At 45.4% G+C, this 24,197-nt stretch overlaps 1 protein-coding gene across 1 annotated transcript; it reads left to right on the top strand.

Moving 5' to 3' along the window:
- Positions 1-7,961: 7,961 nt before the first annotated feature.
- LOC137433046 (transcriptional activator protein Pur-alpha-like) lies at positions 7,962-17,669 on the top strand. The gene has a single exon (XM_078783898.1). The coding sequence runs from the start codon at positions 8,429-8,431 to the stop codon at positions 9,275-9,277; it is 849 nt and encodes a 282-aa protein (XP_078640024.1). The 5' UTR covers positions 7,962-8,428; the 3' UTR covers positions 9,278-17,669.
- Positions 17,670-24,197: the final 6,528 nt, after the last annotated feature.

Here is a 24,197-nt window from a genome sequence, read left to right as displayed (position 1 = left end):
TCTGGCTTGATGGTGATGACATTAAATGGATGCAAAACTTTAAACACAGGAAGTGACTCCCCATGAAGAATATTTTATTGATAACTCTGTCACATGGTATGGCATCCGTATTGGATTAAAGGGGAAAAAATGGACATCTCCGAAACCGCTCAACGAAAAAAATTTGAATATTGGCATATATCATAAACTCCGCATGTGGTATATAGCGTGATAACAAGGTTGTCATCGGTGAAATGGTATGCTAGCCATAATTGGTTGAATCTAAATCCTTATCCAAAAACAATGAAACTTAATATATCTGATCTACAACCACCTGTGATAGAAGAATTAAATTTATGACGTCATCGCTCACGTGGTCTGGTGGCCATATTGGATTGAAAAAAACTTCTCCAGAACCATTTAACAGGTCGATATAAAACTTCATACATATGATCGAATCGCCATGGGGAATATAGTTTCAATTTTTTCATATTCATCTTTATTGACGCAATTTAGCCTTGATGTGCCCACACTTTTTTCCCCCGATTAACACCGGGTATCCCTCCTACTAATTAATAAAACTACTGATAATGGGAATGTATGTGACTCATAACAGGGTGCATGGATGACATGGGTATATGTGCCATAATAGTAGCATTGGTATTTTTGTTCAGAATGAATGCGTGAGGCGAGACTACGCACTCTACCAAGTGCTGTTCTAATTATCTTCATTTTTTTGCAGCAAATGATATGGTCATGGCCAAAAATATTGGCACCCTTGCATTTTTTTCAAACAACACAATTTTCTCGAAAAAATAAGTTGAAATTGACAAAAGTATTTGGTCTCCACAATTCTTTATTTCACTGTTAATATTACAGAACCTTGTTTTTGATTCAGAACTTAATATCTCCTTTTAAATCATAAAATGAAAAGAAATGGCATTGACAAAATTATTGACAACTGAGACTTAATATTTGGTAGCACGCACAACCTTTGGACAAAATAACTGCAGTCAAGCGCTTCCTATAGCCATGAATGAGCTTCCAACATCTCTCTACTGGCAGTTTGGCCCACGTTTCTTGTGTAAACTGCTCCAGTTCTCCCAGAATTGAAGGGTGCCTGCTCCCAACTGCTGTTTTCAGATCTCCCCACAGGTGTTCAATGGGATTTAGATCTGGACTCATTGCTGGCCACTTCAGAACAGTCCAGGGTTTTGTCTCGAACCATTCCTGGGTGCTTTTTGAAGTGTGTTTAGGTTCATTGTCCTGCTGCAAGACCCATGACCTTTGACGGAGACCCGCTTTCTAACACTGGGTTGAACATTTCGCTCCAAAATATCTTTGTAATCTCCTGATTTCATGATGCCATGCACACATTCAAGGCACCCAGTGCCAGAGGCAGCACAGCAACCCCAAAACATCACTGAACCTCCTCCATTTTTGACTGTAGGGAAGGTGTTCTTTTCTTTCAAGGCTTCATTTTGTTTTCTGTAAACAGAGAGATGATGTGCTTTACCAAAAAGCTGTAGTTTGGTCTCCTCTATCCACAGGACATTCTCCCAGAAGGATTTTGGCTTGTTCAGGTGTGTTTTGGAAAACTCCAGTCAGGCTTTCTTATGTCTCTCTCTCAGCAGTGAGGTCCCTCCTGGGTCTCCTACCATAGAACCCCCTTTCATTGAGTTGGCGACGGATGATGCGAGGTGAAATTGTCGTACATTGTGTCCGAAGGTCAGCTTGAATCTGTTTGGCAGTTGATCTAGGTGCTTTCTCCACCATTCGAATAATCCTTCGCTGCAATCTTCGTTCAGGTTTTCTCTTGCGGCCACGTCCAGGGAGGATGGCTCCATTGCCATGGGCCTTAAACTTCCTGATAACATTGCGTACAGTGGACACAGGAACATCAATGTATCAGGAGATGGACTTGTCGCCTTGAGATTGTCCGTGCTTGGCTACAATCTTGTGTCTGACCTCCTCAGACAATTCTCTGGTTTTCTTTCTTTTCTCTATGCTCATTGTGGTACACACAGTGACACAAAACAGCAGAATGACTCCTTTTCTCTTTTCAAACTGGTTGATTTTTATATTGCAGGCACCTCCAACTCACCATCAGTGAGTTCAATTGCAAAGTAAAGCAGAATCACCTGCTTCAAATATAATTATTTCTGACAACTTCTAAAAGGTGCCAACAATATTGTCTGGGCCATTTTAGGATTTCTGTGTGGAATAAGCTAAGATTTAGTATTTTTTTCAGCTTTTTGTTGTTTTACTCCACTACAAACCAAAGAAATACGTATGTGGATATCAAACGATTTTTTTTATTTCAACAATTTCTTGGAAGAAATGGTGTATTATTTGAAAAAAGTGTAAGGATGCCCATATTTTTGGCCACGACTGTAACTGAGCAGCAATTGCTTGGTCAAATTAGAGGGCACTTGTGATTTAACCACAATGGTGGACTTGAGTCAAATATAGTCCAGACTTAGTAGGGGCACAATGTTTACTTCTCTTAACAAGACAATTATTTGTATCCCTGCTCGTCCTTTTTTCTATACATAATCGAGGCTCATGGAAGAGTTGGACCAGAATATAATGGAAAGTGAGAAAGGGATCAAGGGCTGGGGGATAAGGACACATGGGGGTGAACACGCTGAATGAAACACGGCAAGAAGGGGAAAACGGGGATGAAACAAAGGGAACAAACCAACCGACAACTAACAAACAAAACGAGGTGAGGGAGAGGGTGAGGATCACAATAACCTGGAAAATGGGAATGCTTGGGAATGGGGTCATTTGGGGTAGAAGAGATCATGAGTATGGCTCGGAAATGTTCACCACTACCTCTTACCCAAGGTAAGGACAAGGTTCTCTTACCTGGGGTAGTGGTGAACAGTTGTCTTGAAGCCCTACAGGGAAGAATGGGAATTAATAGATCGGGGAAGTTGGTTGTACAGGTGAGAGAAAAGAGGAGCAAGTGACTGGAGGTGAGCAGTGAACCTGGATTTTGGGAGTTTAACAATAAGTGTTATTGGCAGACCATGTGACCCTGCAGAACCTGGGATGGACAGAGCCAAGAGAGGGCAGTGGGTGCAAGACCACGTCCCCAACTGGGCAGCCAAATAACCCCGCAGATAGCCGGCTTCATTCAGAACCCGTCTTTTCCGTTATATTCACGAGCGACAACGTGAGCAAAGTCGAGATATTTCTTGCAAGCTCGTATTTTGACTCGCTTCATGAAAGAATCACTGTCGCCATGCGCCAGCTGCATCGATTTTCATGTCGCGGTGCGGAACAGAATTAGCCGCAGCAGGTCCGTCTCACTTTACGAAGAACTGAAGTCTCAGTATAGACCCGGCGGTGGCGATGCGAAAGGGAACCCCAACGATATTTGCGAGCATATATATCACACATACACACACGTACACGACTACACACACACACACATACACGAGGACACACACGTACACGAGTACACACACACGTACACGAGTACACACACACACGTACATGACTACACACACACGTACACGAGTACACACACACACACATACACGAGGACACACACGTACACGAGTACACACACACGTACACGAGTACACACACACACGTACACGACTACACACACACGTACACGAGTACACACACACACACACATACACGAGGACACACACACGTACACGAGTACACACACACACATACACGAGGACACACACACACGTACACGACTACACACACACGTACACGAGTACACACACACACACATACACGAGGACACACACACGTACACGAGTACACACACACACAAACACGAGTACACACACACACTGGTACACACACACAAACACGAGTACACATACAAACACGAGTATACACACAAACATGAGGCTGTTGCCCAGAAACAACTTGCCTTCGTCTCCTGGAAAGCAAATCCAACGGAAGGAAATCTCATTTCCTTTCACAAAGCCCGAAACAAGTGTGTGTCCACCCTCAGGAGAGCCAGGAAAGAATATCTCTCCGTTCTCAAGACCGAACTCTCTTATCTGTCTCCCTCTTCCAAATCCTGGTGGCGTCTGGTCAAATCCGTTTCTGGTGTTTGTTCCCCCTCCATCCCCTCCCTTACCTCAAACGGCTACACAGCTGACTCCGCACGTGAAAAAGCTGAATGCCTCAACTCTGTGTTTGCCTCTAAATCTTGTGTCCCAAACCCATCCCTCTCTGTACCCACCATACCCAGTCGTACCCTGCTGCTCCTGGACTCCGTGTCCTTTCCTCCTGACAAGGTGGAAAAGTTTCTGTCAACCCTCGAATCTGATTCTGCAACTGGACCCGACGGCATCAGCCCACGGGTCCTAAAATCCTGCTCTGCTGCTCTATCTCACCCTCTCTCTGTTCTCTTCACCCTCTCTTTTGCTCAAGGTCAACTGCCATCTGCTTGGAAATCAGCCAACATCACCGCTTTGCACAAAAAAGGTGCAAAAACAGATCCTAGCAACTACAGACCAATCAGCCTTCTCCCAATTATCAGCAAAGTCATGGAATCCATCATTGCTTCGGATATGAAATCTTTCCTCTTCTCCAATGGCTTGATCTCTGATCATCAATTTGGTTTCAGACCAGGTCACTCTACTCTGGACATGCTGCTTCTGCTGTCTCAACAATGGATGGAGGTCCTCAATGCCAAACAGGAAATTAGAGCTGTCTCCCTCGACATATCACGTGCCTTCGACACGGTCTGGCACCCCGCTCTGCTCACCAAACTCTCCTCCTTTGGTATCCATGGAAATCTCCACGCATGGCTGGCGGACTTCCTCTCTAGTCGTCGTCAACGTGTGGCCCTGAATGGGTTTCTCTCATCTCCTCTTCCTGTTCAGGCTGGAGTTCCCCAAGGCAGTGTTCTGGGCCCCGTGCTTTTTCTGGTCTTCATCAATGATCTCTCTGACTCTCTCGAAAATCCTCTCTATCTCTTTGCTGATGACTCCACTCTCTGCCGCTCCATTCCTCTTCCCTCAGATCGGCAGTCTGCTGCCTCCTCACTCTCTGAAGACCTGGACAAAATCACAGACTGGTCAAACAAGTGGAACATGTCTTTCAATCCTGACAAATCTCACACTCTTACTATGTCTCTCCGAAAAGATCGACTGGACAACCCTCCCATCTACTTTCTCAACAATCCTCTCCAAGAAGTTCTGTCGCTCAAGATTTTGGGTCTCACTATCTGCCATGATCTTTCTTGGGAAAACCACATTTCCAAGCTGGCCTCCAAAGCCAGTCGCCGACTGGGCATCCTCCGTCGTGCGAAGTCCTTCCTCGGCACACCTGAGCTCCTCACCACATACAAGGCTTTCATCCGCAGCTCAATGGAATACTGTTCTCCCCTATGGGCCGGTGCTCCTGCCTCACACCTAGCTCGGCTTCACGCTGTTGAAACCAAAGCTTTCAGAATTATTGGAATCTCCCGCGATGAAGCTATCTCTGAGGGCCTTTCACTCACTCACCGCAGGCAGGTAGGTGGTCTTTCTGTCTTCTACCGACTCCTCTCCGGCCTTGCACCCCCAGCTCTCTCTGTGCTCTGTCCCCCAAATATTCCTACAGGTCGCACAAGATCTGCCAGCAACCCTCTGATGGTTAAACTGCCGAAATCTCGGCTCTCTGCTCACCTTCACTCTTTCATTCCTCTTTTCTCCCGCCTCTGGAACAAACTCCCTCACTCCCTTCAATCCCACTCCTCCCTCCAGGTCTTTAAAACAGCTGTTCACCACCATCTCTTATCTTCCCCCATCCAAAACCTTGATCTTTTCTACCCCCGCTAAATTCACCCCAGATCCACCTTGTTTGAAATTCCAACTTCTTTCCTGGAAGTCCTGGCAGTGTCCATATGTTTTATACCTCTCCCACCGCCCCCTTCCCATGCCCCCCCCCCAAAGCCCTCGCCCTCGCCCTCTCTCAGATCTCTCGATGTCTCCATGTCTCTCGGTCCCTGCTCTCAAATGTTGTGTTTGTGTCCTTCCCCCTCTCTCTCCCCATCTTGTCTACCGCTCCCGATGTTATATGTTTTATGTGTCGGTTTGTCTTTCTGTGTGATTAATGTTCGCTCTTTCACGAGCCTCGATCTTGTATACAAAAAAAACAAAAAAAAAAACATGAACACGAGTACATACAAACACGAGTACACACACAAACACGAGTACACACACACAAACACGAGTACACACACAAACACGAGTACACACACAAACACGAGTACACACACAAACACGAGTACACATACAAACACGAGCACGCATACAAACATGAACATGAGTACATACAAATACGAGTATACACACAAACATGAACATGAGTAGATACAAACACGAGTACACATACAAACACGAGTATACACAAACATGAACATTAGTACACACACACACACACGAGTATACACACAAACATGAACATGAGTACATACAAACACGAGTACACATACAAACATGAACATGAGTACATACAAACACGAGTATACACACAAACATGAACATGAGTAGATACAAACACGAGTACACATACAAACACGAGTATACACAAACATGAACATTAGTACACACACACACGAGTATACACACAAACATGAACATGAGTACATACAAACACGAGTACACATACAAACATAAACACGAGTACACACACACAAACACGAGTACACATACAAACACGAGTACACATATGAACATGAGTACATACAAACACGAGTATATACACAAACATGAACATGAGTACATACAAACACGAGTACACACATGAACATGAGTACATACAAACACGAGTACAAACATGAACATGAGTACATACAAACACGAGTATACACACAAACATGAATACATACAAACACGAGTACACATACAAACACGAGTATACACATGAACATGAGTACATACAAACACGAGTACACACATGAACATGAGTACATACAAACACGAGTACAAACATGAACATGAGTACATACAAACACGAGTACAAACATGAACATGAGTACATACAAACACGAGTACAAACATGAACATGAGTACATACAAACACGAGTATACACACAAACATGAACATGAGTACATACAAACACGAGTATACACACAAACCTGAACATGAGTACATACAAACACGAGTACACATACAAACATAAACACGAGTACACACATACAAACACGAGTACACATATGGACATGAGTACATACAAACACGAGTATACACACAAACATGAACATGAGTACATACAAACACGAGTATACACATGAACATGAGTACATACAAACACGAGTACACACATGAACATGAGTACATACAAACACGAGTACACACAAACACGAGTACACACACAAACATGAGTACACACATGAACATGAGTACATACAAACACGAGTACACACATGAACATGAGTACATACAAACACGAGTACACACACAAACATGAACATGAGTACATACAAACACGAGTACATACAAACATGAGTACATACACACACAAACATGAGTACATACAAACATAAACATGAGTACATACAAACATAAACATGAGTACATACACACACACACACGAGTACACACACAGGTATATCGTTCCGCTCCAGGTTCATTCATGGATTTCCATCAGGACATGGAGGTTCCAGCATGAACGCGATGTCAAACAGAACGTGTGCAGGTTCGTTCGCGTGGTTTTTGCCGCATGCTGCGTGTACCAAGTGCGCTGCAAACAAGCAACGTTCCCCCAATCGGCAGCGCTTTCGCCTCGGACGAGGAAGAATCGCGTCGTGTGACTTCGTGCTGCGCAAGAGACACATAAATCACAGGAACTTTGTGCCGATCGAGTGTATTTGGCGGGCTCGGCCTCCAACACCGAACGTTCCGTTTATCGATCCGATCTGATTGTTCCGTTTATTTATTTTAAACGAATGACGACGTGGCGGGATTCCGCTTGGCGTTGTACAAGCATCGAGCGCTGAGATCAGATTATTTGTTTGTTTGTTTTTCCCGGACGAAGCGTCTTCGACGCCCTCGGTCTGTTTGCTCTCAGGATCCTGGGTTCGAGTACCGAGCGCCGCTGCGTGAGCCTGAGAGACGCGTCGATGTTTTGTTTGCAGCTTGCAATGGCGCTCCCCGTGACGTTATAGCTTAATTGCGGCCGAAGGGAAGCGAACTCGAACCGAGCTGCGCGACCCAAGCCCTGGGCCGCATGCTCAGCTAGACTACTGTACTCGAGAAAGCAGACGTCACGTGACTCGGCGGCTGATTCAAGCACTCTCGTAATGCCGGTCGTAAGGCCACGCGCCATTGGACCGCAGACGCTCGTGACGTCACGGTGCTAGCGGCGTCCGCCAATAGGCGGGACCGTTACGGGCGCGGCGTCCGACGGCGAGATATCGCGAGAGCGAGAAAGCTAGCGCGAGCGGTGGCGGCCCAGGCAGGCAGGAAGGCGAAGATCATGGCGGATAGAGATAGTGGGAGCGAGCAGGGCGCTATGGGCGGCGGCGGGAGCTTGCAGCAGCTGCAGCAAGAGACGCAGGAGCTGGCCTCGAAGCGTGTGGACATCCAGAACAAGCGATTCTACCTGGATGTGAAACAGAACGCCAAGGGCCGCTTCCTCAAGATCGCCGAGGTCGGCGCGGGCGGCAATAAAAGTCGTCTAACTCTGTCCATGTCGGTGGCCGTGGAGTTCCGAGACTACTTGGGGGATTTCATCGAGCACTACGCGCAGCTCGGGCCCAGCAATCCCGAGCAGCAGTCGGACGAGCCGCGACGCGCCCTCAAGAGCGAGTTTCTCGTCAGGGAGAACAGGAAGTACTACATGGACCTGAAGGAGAACCAGCGCGGACGGTTCCTTCGCATCCGCCAGACGGTGAGTCGCGGCCCGGGCCTGGGCGCGCAGGGCCAGACGATCGCGCTGCCGGCCCAGGGCATGATCGAGTTCCGCGACGCCCTGGCCAAGCTCATCGACGACTACGGGGTCGAGGAGGAACCGGCCGAGCTGCCCGAGGGCACGGCCATCACCGTGGACAACAAGCGCTTCTTCTTCGACGTGGGCGCCAACAAGTACGGTGTGTTCATGCGGGTGAGCGAAGTGAAGCCCTCGTACCGCAACTCCATCACGGTGCCGTACAAGGCCTGGGCCAAGTTCGGCAGCACCTTCAGCAAATACACGGACGAGATGAAGAAGATCCACGACAAGCAGCGGGAAAAGCGCGCCGAGCAGATGGAGGAGGAGTGTGGAGGAGGAGGAGGAGGAGGAGGAGGGGGGGGAGGAGGCGGTGGCGACGACGGCGACGAGGATTGAGCGACGTCGCCGACGAGCGCCCGTCCGACATCACTTGAATTTGCGATATGCTGAAATCGCGGCCGGCACTTAAAACGCAGCGAATATGTCAACCACGTACAGAGTTTTTTTCGAGAGACGGTTCCAAAAAAAAAAACAACAACAAAAAAAAAAACAGAAAAAGAAGAAGAAGAAGATTAATAATAAACGGGAGGAGTCTCGACACGTATGGGCAGCAGCAGCTACAAGGTGTCTCCACAAGCACTCATCGTCGTCTCGACTACCCCCGAGAGCGCACCTGGGCGGCCGACGGAGAGCGCTCGGTGTGCAAGGTTCTCACCTGTCGACCTCGTACCCTTCACTTGTCATCCTGCCGTACAAGCCGGAAGCAGCTGCTATGTTAAGTAAGACTTAAGAACTGTTTTTTCCTACTTGACGAAACAAAAACAAACAAAAAACAAAAAAAACGTGGGAAACAGAGAGATGGTGAAATTATCTTGTATTAAAAACGTGTTTTATTTCCCTAGAAATCGAAATTTTGTACATGTCAGAGCATTGACGTATCGTGGATGATATTTGCATAAATCCTTAGATTATATATCGATCGATTGGTAAAAAGTCGAAAATAGACTTTTCCATTGAGACAAAGTCAGCACAATAAAAATGAGAATAATAATAATGATATTTTAAACTTGTATTCACACAAAAACCAAGTGTTTTCCGCAGAGGTTTCGCTCCTGACGGGTGAATCGTTTGTTGTTTTATGGTTTGTTTTATTATTTTATGTTTTGCTGTGCGAGATCTGCAAGAAAAATCCCATCCCATGTGTAACAATAAGTATCCACAGAAACGTTTATTAGATTATTTTGTTCAATGTAAAATCTACAATTTTATTCACTTAATGACCACATTTGACCCCCACAAAGATGCCTCATTGTTATTGTTGTTATCACCTTGTTTGAAGAAACTTGTGCATTTGGCGAAGGTTTTGTTCACCGAATCATTTTTTTTTTTTTTCTTGATTTTGAAGACTTTCTAATCTCAGTAATCGTCCCCTCCCCCTCCCCAACCCCTCCACCCTACGTTGTGATCTTCATTTGTTCATACCTGGCATCCTTCCCTTACCAAACCCATTCACCTATATCTTGTTTTTGATTGGACAAACGCTTTGCATGATGACCTACTCTCTTCTAACTTGAGGGTGCTTGTTGGGTTCCTGTGAATGAAAGTTTTATTTTTTTCTTTCTTTCTCCAACTCGTCCGGTCCAAGGCTACACATACATGACTAAATATAGCTCCAAGTCCTTTTGAGGAAACCTCCCATGAGGTCATGCCAATGTGCTGTATTTGTGACCCTTCAAACCTAATCTTCCACCCCCCCTGCCCCCTTCCCTTTTACCGTTGTCCCGATTCTAAACCCACCCGCCCTGCCCTCAACCTGGTCCACCTGTCGAGTTCGAAGGGCCCGCGTCGAACGTGCCGAGACCCAAAGCAACGTGTCCTGGTCACCTCCGCCTAGCCCCGGCGCAGCCCGGCACACGAGGTTTGAGGGGTGTACGATAGATGACCACACCTCACCTATTTCGCATACTCCCTTCCCCATCCGCCCCTCATCCCCACAAGTGTTTATCTCATCCCAGGCCGTCTTCACCTTTCCTCGGTGGTGCACGGGGAACTTGCTTTGGGTCTCTGCACGTACAAACACCTTGTGCGCTGTTACATAGCGACGACACTTGTTCTTTTATTCGTTTTTTTGCTTCATTACTCCTTTTTTTTTTACGTTAAAGTAAAATGCACGACATTTTGGAAATAGTGCATTATTGCATTGCCTCCTACCTTACATGGTGTTGTGAGGTGAACTTGTTTCTGCATACAGTTGTAATCATTAAAAAAATAAGGTGGGTTGGTTGATAAATTAGCTGACCGTTGTCATTTTTGAAGGCCAGAGGCAGACAGCATCGGTGATGAGTTCCAACTTAATGCTGCTATTTTTATTAAAAAAGAACCCAACCTTCCTTTTGTCATTTGTAATGTGTATATTATTTTGTCCGTACTTTACAGTTTGATCCTCTGTCCGTATCGCAGCGACAAGGCTGGGTTGGTTACATGTCGCATGCCGAGTGCAAAGACACCCGTGTGTGTGTGTATATGTGTGTGTGTGTTCTTCAACCCCTGGCATGCTCCACTTGTTGAAGCCCACATTCCCACGGTTTAATATTTTTCTTTTCCTCAACTCGATGTCATGCACATAGAGGCAAATTATAAATTATGATTGCTCAAACAGAAAGTTTAAATTCCTCGTCTTTATCGCACCAACTATTTGGGTGACATACACATGCACTCTTTATTTTCCCTCATGTTATCCTGTTCAGTAGTCCGTCGGTGTGTTCGTGTGTCGCTTTATTTCAACGTGGGTACTTCTTCATGTAGTCGTGTTAAAAAGAGCTATTTGCCTTTTCTGGCGGTTGGGGGGGGGGGGGGGGGCATTTGCACCTGTCTGGCAGAGACTGGTCAGCAGTGCAGTTTGTAATAATTTAATTAGTAGTTTCCCTGAAATCTTTGATTCTATTCCTTCCCCCCTCCCCCCATTACTCCCTCCCCACACGACACTGCTGCGGACAAGCTTGCTCGTATCTTGTAAACACTAGATAAGGCGTTCTCTTTGGCCATCTAAAAGATTTTTCAAATTCTCATTCTGTGGATTTTGATTGACAGAAAGGGGAGCCCCGTTTATGGTATTGTACCCTCGGTGACCCAGATCCCTAGTAAAGGAAAATTGTAGCTTTCATCAAAAAGTAATTACTGTTATGCTATTAAGGATTTATTTTCTTTTTCTTTTTTCTTCTTTTTTTGTTTATTTCAGTTTAAGTAGTGGGTCAAGTTTGAAAATTATCTTTGTAAAGATTAGTCTCTGAAAACTTCAATTAGCTGTGGCATCCAAACGACCCACACGATACCTGGAGAGTTCCCAAAGTGGGATGGAGGGGGTTACTTCTTCTTCTTCTTCTTCTTTTGCAAATTCCTTCATTGGCAGAGGAGAAATTGTATTGTGCTTGGGCGAGGGAAGGAAAGGGGATGATGTCGGGGTTGTTGTGTATTGGGTGGGGGGGTGTATTGGGGGAGGGGAAGGATGCTGTGATTTGATCTCTCCCATATATTGTCAATGTAAATCATTTGAAGCACGAAGGCATAATTGAACAGGTGTTACCTTATTTTGAACATTTCACTTGTTCCATGACTTCTAGTGTCAGCTTGTCCATCGTGCTGTATTAGAGACAGTTTTGGTGTATTTTGGTTTAGGTTTGCTTTTTTTATTTATATATATATATTTTAATGTTAGCTCACCAATGTATACCTTGGTTAAAGCTGGACAATCCCTAGAAGGCTTGATGTAAGGAGAATGCAAATTCTCCTATTATCAAGCTCTACTTAATTGGCCTTCAGATCAGCCCAATTGATAACTTCAGCAATGAGTTATAAAACATGGTAAACCTCCTTTGTGTTCACGTGTGCAAACCAGAGCCTTTCATTGGCTAAAAGTCAGCAGAAATAATATGCATGAAGATTCGAATGGACGTTTTGGAGATAATTTAAAAATTCCTCTTGGCTTTTAGAAACTTTTCCATTGTTATTCATAAAAAATACTTTCTGAGATTCTAACTTGCTCTGCGTAATTTACCATTTGTAATTTAAACTTTTTATTTTTTTATTTTTTGTTTGCATACCCCTTTACAAACTCGTCCACCTTATCTCTTTGATAGTGATCACAGTTGTGTATTGGTGAGCTAACAGTCCTTTCCACTCAAATGCATGCACACTCATGGCACGAACTTTGATGATGCCCAGGCCTGTGGTGCAGATGTTGGGGTCTTCTTTGCCTATTTAGCTTGCCGTGTCATCTGGGGGAAAAATAAAAGCAGAGGGGGTAATTTGACTAAGGTAGGGTGGCACAAGTCTATCGTTGCTCTCGACCTGGTCTCTGCGATACCAAGTGCACTTTTTCAATTCTCTGTGCCTTGTAGCATCCATTTGCGAAAACCCTTCCATTGGCGTCGGCCTGATGAACCTGAACCCCTGACCTGACTGTAGTAAGGAGTATTTGAATGGTCATTGCTTCTCTGCGATTTTTTTTTTTCTTTCTTAGTTTAGGCCGGCCAGCTTTTGCTGTTGAGGATCCATTCCCATGGTTCGGTCAAATGTGGCGTCACAGATGCATTTATGGACTCCAACCGTGGATAAGCCATGATGGCGTACGAAACATCAGCAGTTAAGAAACGGAGGGATTTTACAGTGGATCTTGACAGATGCACCTTCTCACGGAGGTTGTAGTTAGGAAAGGTCTGTAGCCTTCTCAGCATCTTGTTTTGTCATGTTTTTTGTTCCCATATTTTGGCTGAAGTGGAATAGTTTTCCCATTATCTGAAGTATGTTGTTGCTTTTCAAATGCGACAAGAGCATTCAAAAGTATATAAATGCAATGCTAAGCTGTATCGAACTTTAACCACTTGAGTGGTGCTTTTCATAAACATACAAGTCGACGTCTTTGTCGCAGGTAATTAAACTTTTACGCCAGTTTGGTTCCATCGCTAGTTGCCTAAGCGGTTAAAAAGGCGGAATTTCCCAAGGCAGGCATTCCTGCCCAACTATTACCTTACCTTGACGATTGGCAAAGCGCGACGTGTCGGAAGCCAGGCCGCATGTAGGTCACCGAATGGACGGCGATCGTGCAGACGGTTCCCCTTGTCGGTCGCACTCCGACGGTGCTTGCCCAATTGGTGCGAATCGTCACTGTGCGTTTAACAATATCATTGTTACCCCGGAAACAAGCAATGCTTTTTCTTTGTGCTTGCTTTTACGGCGTGCTCTGCTTGGCTGAGGAAACGTTGAATTTGTTACAAACGTAAAGCAAAAAATAGTGACTGCGTTGCCTAAATCGTTCACATTACTTCATCTGCATCAAAAAAAGAAAACTTCATCTGCATATCATGCCTTGGCCTTTTTAAAATATTCTCTCTCGTCCTGTTTACGTCCATTACATTCTTATTCTTATTCTCCTCCAGTTGTGCCCACCGAGCTCCTTGCCTCTCATCCCCTCATTGCAGGCAGATGAACCGACATTTGTCATTCGTAACAGCCTCTTCAACTTTGGCATGCTCAGGTGGGAGTCACCTTTCCAACGTTCACATTTTAATGTGACGTACCGGTTTGATTGCTGAGGTTGTGCGCGTACTTTCCATCCACAGAACCCTATTGTTAGCGACAATAATTTGGAACTTGTGTGGCAGCTATAGTTTTGGCTTCCTGGATTCTGGTGCTGGGTTATGATGCCACGTACGTACACGTTGTCATCAAATTACTTGATCACGTCTGATAAGTGACGGCGTCGTAGTGCATTCCCAGAAATTGATGAAGGGCACTATTGTTTCCATTTATCGTTTTGTATCCCCATATAAATTATCCGATTCCATTTTCTACCCCAATTTACTCCTTCTATCGTTGCCTTCACAACCTGAACCAGAATGAACGGTGCAGTGATTTCAACAGCCGTGATTCCAGATGTTTTGGTGAACGGTTTGTACCTTCAAATATACAATATGAAGGTCTACGCGATTATTTTGGAAATGGGGGGGGGGGGGGGGCGAGGGTGGTTCAGGGCTGGGGGGGGGGGGGGCTGGGTCGACTATTTTCTTTTCACAATTTCTCGCTAAACGTTATTGGAGAATAAAGTGAGAAAAGAGATCTGTAGCCTTGAACCGACTCTGCAATAACTTGACCCACCGGGTCTCTCTATGGCTTTCTCTCAATCCTGTTGGAGTCGCACTATTCGGGTCGAACCCGATGACCCTTTCTTTGGCCATCCTTGTAAAATATGGTTCTTTTGAAATTGGACGCTCATGCTTGTGCAGCCGACGTATCCAGAGGCCAGGCAGAGACTGTATACACTTCGAGCACTTTAAATGTGGTCTCCAAATCCGTTGCACGTCCGACACTAATCCACAAACTCCGAGCAGGATGGCGGACTCGCTTCGCCATCATTTTATACCTCGATCTTCATGCCGAGCGCACGGAGGCATGGCATTCGTGGGTGGTTATTATTAATTTCTGTGCTTTATTGCTCGGTAGTTGTTTTTTGTTTTTTTTGTTTGTTTTAAATAATACCATAGCACTGTACAATTCACTGCACGAGTTAAAACTTCGTTGTTGAAGTACAGAATCAAAAAAATAAAGAATCTCGCAATCCCTCTCCTCTTCTCTCCATCTCCTTACCGTGTAGAGTGATTCTTTCACCCAAAATAATGATGTTTATGGATGTAGAGTGCTTTGAAGAGGCTCTTTATATGGTGCATAAATTTATAGACTGTATCGTATTGCTTGCTGTGTAGAGAGACAGCCCATGATGAAACGTGTTGTGCACATGCGTGGTTTCTCCTGTATATAAAAAGAAAAAAAAAAGTATGATAAAAAAAAAAAAGAGAACTTCCCGTCATATTGTATGGAGAGGATCGTGCTATAAAAGTGAGGTGAAACAGAAGTGTAGTGTTTAGAGCGGGGCCTTGCGGAATGTATCCCGGGACCAAATGGTGTGCGCAGTGTCGGTTCCTGAAAGGCGCTTGTAGTGCACGTTTCCCAATCGTATGGCGCGTACGGTGTTATGGCTTAACTTCTGGGCCCCAAATTTGGTTCTTATCAGCATACAGCTCGTTCTAAACATAATGGTCTATAAATGGCTCTCCTATAGTGGACTAGCATACGATTGTCCTCTTACGCGACGCCAACTCATCTGAGAACAGCTCTTTTGAAGATTTGCACTATTGTATAAGGTATACATTATAGAATACAAGGTTCTCGACAGCGTTCATGACTAAATTGTGGTGCATACTCGACGATTCAAATAGTTCACCACGAGTATAATGGTGCTAAGACACACTTTGCCATTGCTTGTCATTGCTGTGTACATAGTCCTCTTGGGAGTCTCCCCCTCCCACACTCCCATGCCCAACCCCCAGCTCTCTCAGCAATTTATTTTTTACTAAATTTGATTTTTGGAAGTCGCCTATAACACAAAGAAATGTATATCAGTCACATACTTCATGGACCTTTCTATTCGCACAATACCTAGTTGCTTTTAAAACCAAGTATTCATAGCAGTGCTGTGGTCCATGTGTAACCCTGGTAACGCGCGCGCTTCTGTGACGGATACGAAACGTCGCAGACACGTTGTTTTATCTTTTCGTGAAATTGCTACAATTAATAAGGAACTCTGAACACCAATCTGCTATAGCATAAAACACTTTAATGAGACAATTGGCAGCCCCTGTCTGTATACGTATGATATTTTGCTATCGTCGTTGTTGTTTGGTTATTCAGATGTCCCCTAAATGCATATTCCCATCGCGTTCAAAGAGCATCTTTTTTTAAAAAATAAAGGAAATTATACGGATGGAAATGTTATGTTATCACTAGGCATTTAATTGCTAGAGCTCCTATAATTGAACGATCGGCGACATATGCGGTGATGATTTTTTTTTTTTTTTGTATAACGATGTAAAATGTACACCAAAGTAGCACGTGGACCACTTTATATCATTATTAACAAACAGTTCCCTCAAAATTTCGGTACTTTTCCTTTTGGAATCTTGCGCAGACCGACATGTTCCGTGTGCGGTCCACCGTGATCGCAGGCACGTGTACTTGATGCGGTGCTCAAATGCCCTCGGTTTTCGATTCCAAGGAACCCTTGGTGGTAATGTATTATTCGGTGTCGGTGAGAGCATGTGGAGGACTTTTTAAGGCTGGAATGTCACAAGCTCTATTATTCACTGGAAACGGATTGTTCAAAACAAAAAAAAAAAAAGGAAAAAAGAAAATACCGTACGTACCATACGTACACCATTGACGTACTTGCATTTCTGTCTCGTGGGCCAGGTGGCTGACTCGGAAAACGGAACGTCGTCGTGTACTCGTTTTCGGTTCGTTCTATTTGTTCGTTTGTTTTTTATTTCCAAACATTTCTACGGAAAACTATCTCCGCTCCTCCTCCTCACAACCTTGTCTTCACGCATCCTATACTAATCATATAGATATGACTGCTTGTATGCATCGTTTAACGTCATTTCGGTGTGTACTTGATTAAAGATAAAAATGCAAACATTAGCTTGCTCTGTCGCTTGACCAATGTAATTATGTATGGAACGATGCCTTGATTCTGTCGTTGTACTTGGTCGGTCATTGAGAACAGTCGCTGAACATTGGCTAAGCGTTAACCCCTTCAACCATATACGTGCTTTCCATAGGCCTACTGACCAACCTGGCTACTATAGACCCAAGCGATTCGGATATCGTTTGTATTTTACTTTAGTCTCTATCGTTTACTTTCATGTACGACTTGTATTAAAAACCCAAACAAATTCAAGCTTTGCTCTTGTCGTCTTTGAATTGCCACGAGTTCTTTGTTTTGTTCCTTGCTTACGGTTCTGAACAAGCAGAAGTTTCCTTCGCGGTTTTTCTTTATTTGTGCACACACACATATATATATATATATATATATATATATATATATATATATATATATATATATATATATATATGTGTGTGTGTGTGCACGGCTTCAGTAATCTTGAATCCATTACAAAAGATGTTTTATTACTTTGTATAAGCTTTGTACTCGTGATTATGGAATGATGTCGTGCATTTTGTGAAGTATTGACGTTAAGTTCAAGCAGATTGTGGAAATCATGAAAAGCCCCTCTGTTTCGTGCCTTTACGTGTAAATACGCTCACGTTGTTGGATATTATTAACGCACCGATTCAGTACATGGACGATTGTCTAACGTGCTCTCCCGATCTTTTCCGAAGTTTTATTCTCATGGTTGACGTTGCAGCTTTATCGACACCAAAGTGAGCTGCTGTTCTGTTATTTCTCCATTCGCTCCATTACATTTTTACTTATTTTATCGTTTTTATTATTGTGACTTGTGCATGAAGGATTTTTTGTTATTGTCATATCGCTGTAACGTAGGGATGTTCGTTCCTGTTCAAACCATCCCCTTTATCGCCGTGTCATGCACGAACCGTTTCATGGAGTTATCTTTTCAGACACCCGAAGGGCTTCGCCGAAGCTTTATTGAAGTATATATGTATTACTAGCAGAGTTACCCATTTGCCGGAAAATAAATAGTCGCTCACGTGTGTAGTGGGCTTTTTATAGTCGGAGGAAGCCACGTACCTTGGGCACGCCCCGCTCCTTGGGCACGCCCCGCTCCTTGGACACGCCCCGCTCCTTGGGCACGCCCCTAGTATAAATCTGATGCGCCAATGTTTTTTGTTGTGAAAAATTACCCCCCTTCCCTCTCCAAGTCACTTCCTTAGGTTTTTCTTGAGGCGCAACCGAACAGACGTTCACAAAAAGGGTTATAGATTAATATATACACATATACACACACACACACACACACACACACACACACACACACACACACACACACACACACACACACACAATAATAATAACACAAATAAGGAACTATATAAGGGTATTATTAATTGACAACCACTTATTTCAATTCTCGAAGAGAGGGTTGGTCCCTTTCACATGCACTTTCTACCAAGCACGTCGTGGGAGATATCGACTGTAACACTGCGCAGTTCTTTAATTCCTGTGGATGAGGAATGGTTTTGATTGCCGATTTGTCGACCTCTCAGGAGCCGTTCCAAGATTTCACCGTGGAGTGGCTGTCAGGTGTAAATGTTGAGACTGCAGATTTTCAGGTCATCGTTTTACTCGGACTGTCGTTCCTAAAACGGATGCATCGGAGCCCTCGCTTGACTATCTCAACAAATCCGGTAATTTTACCATCGCCACCACCATCATGAAACGTTCTTTAAAATGACCCGATAAAAGCACCTTTGTGCAGCAGCATGGACATCTTCGCATCGGGGGTCGTTATCCCAATCGGTGCATGGTAATATAATGTAAAAACCAAAACCAATGACCTCCTGGTGCTTTACAAACATGACACCTCTCGTTGTGTCGTGAAATATCAGCGCTTTCTTACGCCACAAGCCAGTTTGATTTTGCTGTGTCTATGTAATACGTACTTTTACATTCAAACATTTAAAAGTTGTACTGTCGGTATGGTATAGTCATGCATGCTGATGCGGGTTTATCACATCTACATTATTAATATTTACATAACTGTATTTTTTTTTTTACCTCTTTTGGGTTTAGTTTTATTTTGACCTGGGATTGGTGGGGGGAGGGGTTGAGGAAGAGGGATGGGAGATAAGTATGTGGCAAGTTTTGCAGTTTTTTGTTTTTTTTCCTTTTTAAAATCAGTAATGCATTCGACTAGTTGCAAGGACACTATGTTCATGTTCAAATGTCCCAAATAGTCCATCACGGCAGCTTCCTTTGAAGTGCGATAACTTATGTCCTGTGAACCATGTGCGGTGCTTGTATGTTATTTCAATGGTGCTATTATAAGATACATAATAGATATAGTCTCTAAAAGGGACGATTCAGGTGCCTGTCATATACGTGTTACAAGGTAATGCCAGTACAAGCGTCCGGTTCTGAGGCCGCTACACTGGATTGAAGAAGAAAGCATCCCCGACTCAAAATAGTTTTGATGACGTCATGATTGATGTTTCACCTTTGAGGGTTGTCTCCTCCAATGGGCTGCCCTGCTCGGAAAGTTCATTGCTTTGGGGTTATCATGTGATCAAGTAATAAACTTCGCTCTGGCAACTTCGTGGTGTTTAATTTTTTTGGCTTCATAGATCACGCATAACAGCAATAATACTTTTATGCTTTTGAAACTTGTAAGTATGTAGGCCTATTGGATGAGGGTTTGCTCATGGGGAAAAGGATCCAGGTTGTGAATATCCAAGTGAGCCTTGTGGATACTAACTGGCCAGCGTTCAGTAGGAGGTTGGGGGCATTAAGGAGTTTCAAACATGCCCTTAAAATGATCCTTCAAATATATTTTTTTATTGGCAATTATGTACAATCCTCCAACTTTATCCCAGAAATTTGGTTTGTTTTCAAGCAATCTATTTAATACATGTGTGGGGGTGAAATGGGAGAAAGCAGGGAATGGACAAGGGGAGAAATTGTGCCATATTTGTGTTTATAATAAATGGATGGCCCCATTTTGTAATGCCACTAGTCCAACATCCGACAAATCGACCATTTTGCGAGAACGTGGACTTCAGCAAATGGTGCACAGTGATACTTCTGTTTGTTCAGAGTGTCAAGTTTCACAAGATGTGGAAATGTCATGGCTGGGGCCGGCGCGCCGTGATACCCTCTGTGGCCCGGGGTGGGGCCGGGGTGGGCATGCAGGGCGACCCCTGAGGAGGTGCCGAGGTAGCCACGCAGTGTGACCTGCCTTGGTTCTGAGGAAGGGAGGTGAGCCACCAGAGGAGGAGGAGGAGGGGCTGGGCACCCTGTGTGTGTCACATTGGTTGGGGTGAGCCACAGCAGCTCTTGAGGCACACAGCAGGGGCCTGTACCACACCTCTCGCAGAACGGGGCCTGGACCGCACCTCTCGCGGAACGGGGCCTGGACCGCACCTCTCGCGGAACGGTCGCTGGACCGCACCTCTCGCGGAACGGTCGCTGGACCGCACCTCTCGCGGAACGGTCGCTGGACCGCACCTCTCGCGGAACGGTCGCTGGACCGCACCTCTCGCGGAACGGTCGCTGGACCGCACCTCTCGCGGAACGGTCGCTGGACCGCACCTCTCGCGGAACGGTCGCTGGACCGCACCTCTCGCGGAACGGTCGCTGGACCGCACCTCTCGCGGAACGGTCGCTGGACCGCACCTCTCGGGGAACGGTCGCTGGACCGCACCTCTCGGGGAACGGTCGCTGGACCGCACCTCTCGGGGAACGGTCGCTGGACCGCACCTCTCGGGGAACGGTCGCTGGACCGCACCTCTCGGGGAACGGTCGCTGGACCGCACCTCTCGCGGAACGGTCGCTGGACCGCACCTCTCGCGGAACGGTCGCTGGACCGCACCTCTCGCGGAACGGTCGCTGGACCGCACCTCTCGCGGAACGGTCGCTGGACCGCACCTCTCGCGGAACGGTCGCTGGACCGCACCTCTCGCGGAACGGTCGCTGGACCGCACCTCTCGCGGAACGGTCGCTGGGGCACTTCACACAAGCCACGTCAAGTTTTCCATGACGACTAAAGATTTTCAGTTGAATGGCCATTTTCTACTTCACTCCGTCTCTCCCACTGACGAGCAGGAAATGATTATTCTTACATGTTTGCTTGTTCCATGTTTAAAGAAATTCCGAATGCCTTGAAGGCAATGACGGTGCAGCCTTTGCTCAGTGGGGAAAGGTGCACATGTGTCTTCGGTAAATGTTTTGTAGTAAACATAAACAGTTAAAATTGTGAGTGGCCTTCATGCTTGTTGGAGTGAAGGGATGCAAAGGTTGTTTTTGTTTTTTTTTGTATGGAATCCACACTCATGGAAGAACTGGAACACTGAACAGATCACGACACAACAGAACAAAAGGAACCGTAGAAATGGGGGGGGGGGGGGGGGGGGGGGGGGGGGGTGGGAGGGAGGTTTGGAGGGGACAACAGTGTAGGTGGCTTGCCCAAGAGAGATCATGGATGAGGGTGAGACTCAAGAGTTTGAATGACTGAATCTCTTTGAGATGGTCTTTGAGAACACAGAGACAGACGGACGCACACACACACACACACATATATAATATATATATATATACACACACACACACACATACAGAGAGAGAGAGAGATCTCTGGATTGAAAGACGTATTCTGTGTTTTTTTTGTATACAGAATCGAGGCTCGTGAAAGAGCTAAACCTACAACAACAACATGCATTTTAAGGCTATTTTCCCTGCTAGAGCGGGGGTTAGCCTTGCGGTCCCCATGACAATCTTCTCCATTTTACCCTATTTTCTGCATCTCTCCTTGTTAACCCCCTTGCCCGCATTTCTTCTTCCACCATCTTTAGCCAAGTCTTTCTCGGTCTTCCCCGTCCTCTACTTCCTTCTACATTCATTTCCATCACTCTTCTCAACCAGTCACTTTCATCCTTCCTCAACACATGACCAAACCATCTCAACCTGTTCCTCTTCACAGCATCAATCACAGGCTCGATTCCCATCATCTTTTGCAATTCATCATTTGTCTTCCTCTCTCTCAACGATACTCCGCACATCCATCGAACCATTCGCATTTCCACCCTTTCCAGCCTTCGTTGCTGCTCTACGTTCATTACCCATGTCTCGCTCCCATAAATCATAACACTTCTCACATGCAGCACACACCTTTCCCTTCAGCTTCAACGACACTCCCCTCCTCATCAGCATGCCACTCAGTTCCCGAAACTTCTTCCATGCACATCTCACTCAAGCAACCGTTGCCGAGTCTGATCCACCTTCTCCATTCAGCATGTCTCCGAGGTAGCAAAATGTTTACACACCTTCCAGTTTCACGCCGTCTCCAAGATCCAACTCAACATTTCCTCCATCTGCAGCTCCCTCTGTGCACACCTTACATTTGAATGTAGCTGCCACACTGGTTAATGACCCTCTCAGACCACTACATTTTTGATGAACCCACTCAGCGCACATTGTACATTGAATGGAGTTCACTCCGCCACCCTTCCTGCACACAGCACAGGGCCACTTCCCAGTTCTTTCCACCTCACCACTTGCCATCACCTTCGTCTTTCCGATATTCACCTTTAGACCTTTTGTCTCCATACATTCCTTCCACTTGTTCATCTTTTCCTTTAGTCCATCCATACTTTCCGCAATCAACACCAGATAATCTGCATACAACAACTCCCACGGTAAACCCTCCATTACGTTCTGAGCCAACACCTCCATCACAGCTACAAATAGCAGTGGACTTAGTACTGACCCCTGATGCACTCCCACCTTCACCTCAAACTCAACACTGTTCCCGTCCTTCGTCCTTACAGCTGTGCGCGCTCTTTTGTACATTGCCATCACTACTCTGATCAACCATTCCTCCACTCCAAACTTCCTCAATGCTCATGTCAATACTTTGCGTGGAACCCTATCGAATGCTTTCTCCAGATCAACAAACCCAAGAAACAACTTCTTCCTCCTCTCCATGTACTTCTCCTGCAACTGCCTCACAATGAAAAGCGTGTCTGTCGTTCCTCTTCCTGGCATAAATCCAAACTGCATTTCGTCGATCTTCACTTTCTTCGTATCCTCCTCTCCAACACCCTTTCCAATATCTTCATTCCATGCTCCAATAACTTTATCGCTCGGTACGAGCCACACTCCAGAGGGTCACCTTTCCCCTTGTATAGAGGGACGAGGGTACTCAGTTCCCAAACCACTGGAATGCGGCCTTCTTTCACCACCAGATTACAGATCTCTGTCATGCTCTTCACACCCCAACTTCCTGCTGCCTTCAACATATCTCCCACAACTCCCGTCGGCCCTCCCACTTTTCTACTCTTCATTGCTTTTATCGCTTCCTCAACTTCCTTCTCAGTTATCTTCTCTGCCGGTCCTAAAACTGGGTTACTCTCTATATTGCCATCCCATTCATTCTCTGTATTCAACAGCATTTCCATATATCTTTTCCATCTTCCTTTAATTCCATCTGGGTCCACAATGATTTGTCCCACTTCATCCTTCAAGCAACTCACCCCCATCACATCACACCTCTCTTTTGCTATCTGCTTTGCAATCCGGAATACTGCTCTCTGACCCACGAACGAATCCAAGCATTCTCCGAACATTTTCCTACATGCCTCCTGCGCCTATGCTACCTCTTTCTCTGCAGCCTTCTTGGCTGCCTTATAACTTTCATGCTCTGCTGTTTCTGCTCCCGTACCCTTTGCCTTCTGCCACTCCTTGAACTTCCTCCTCTTCTCGTCAATCCTCTTTCCAACTTCATCATCCCAC

The sequence above is a fragment of the Myxine glutinosa genome, chromosome 8 (assembly GCF_964187855.1).
Source record: "Myxine glutinosa chromosome 8, kmMyxGlut1.1, whole genome shotgun sequence".
NCBI lineage: Eukaryota > Metazoa > Chordata > Myxini > Myxiniformes > Myxinidae > Myxine > Myxine glutinosa.
Note: the sequence above shows the minus strand (reverse complement) of the source record. Positions and strands in the feature narration are given on the sequence as shown.

Coding starts and splice junctions, on each gene's coding strand:
- LOC137433046 (XM_078783898.1), top strand. CDS start 8,429: ATGGCGGATAGAGATAGTGGGAGCGAGCAGGGCGCTATGGGCGGCGGC.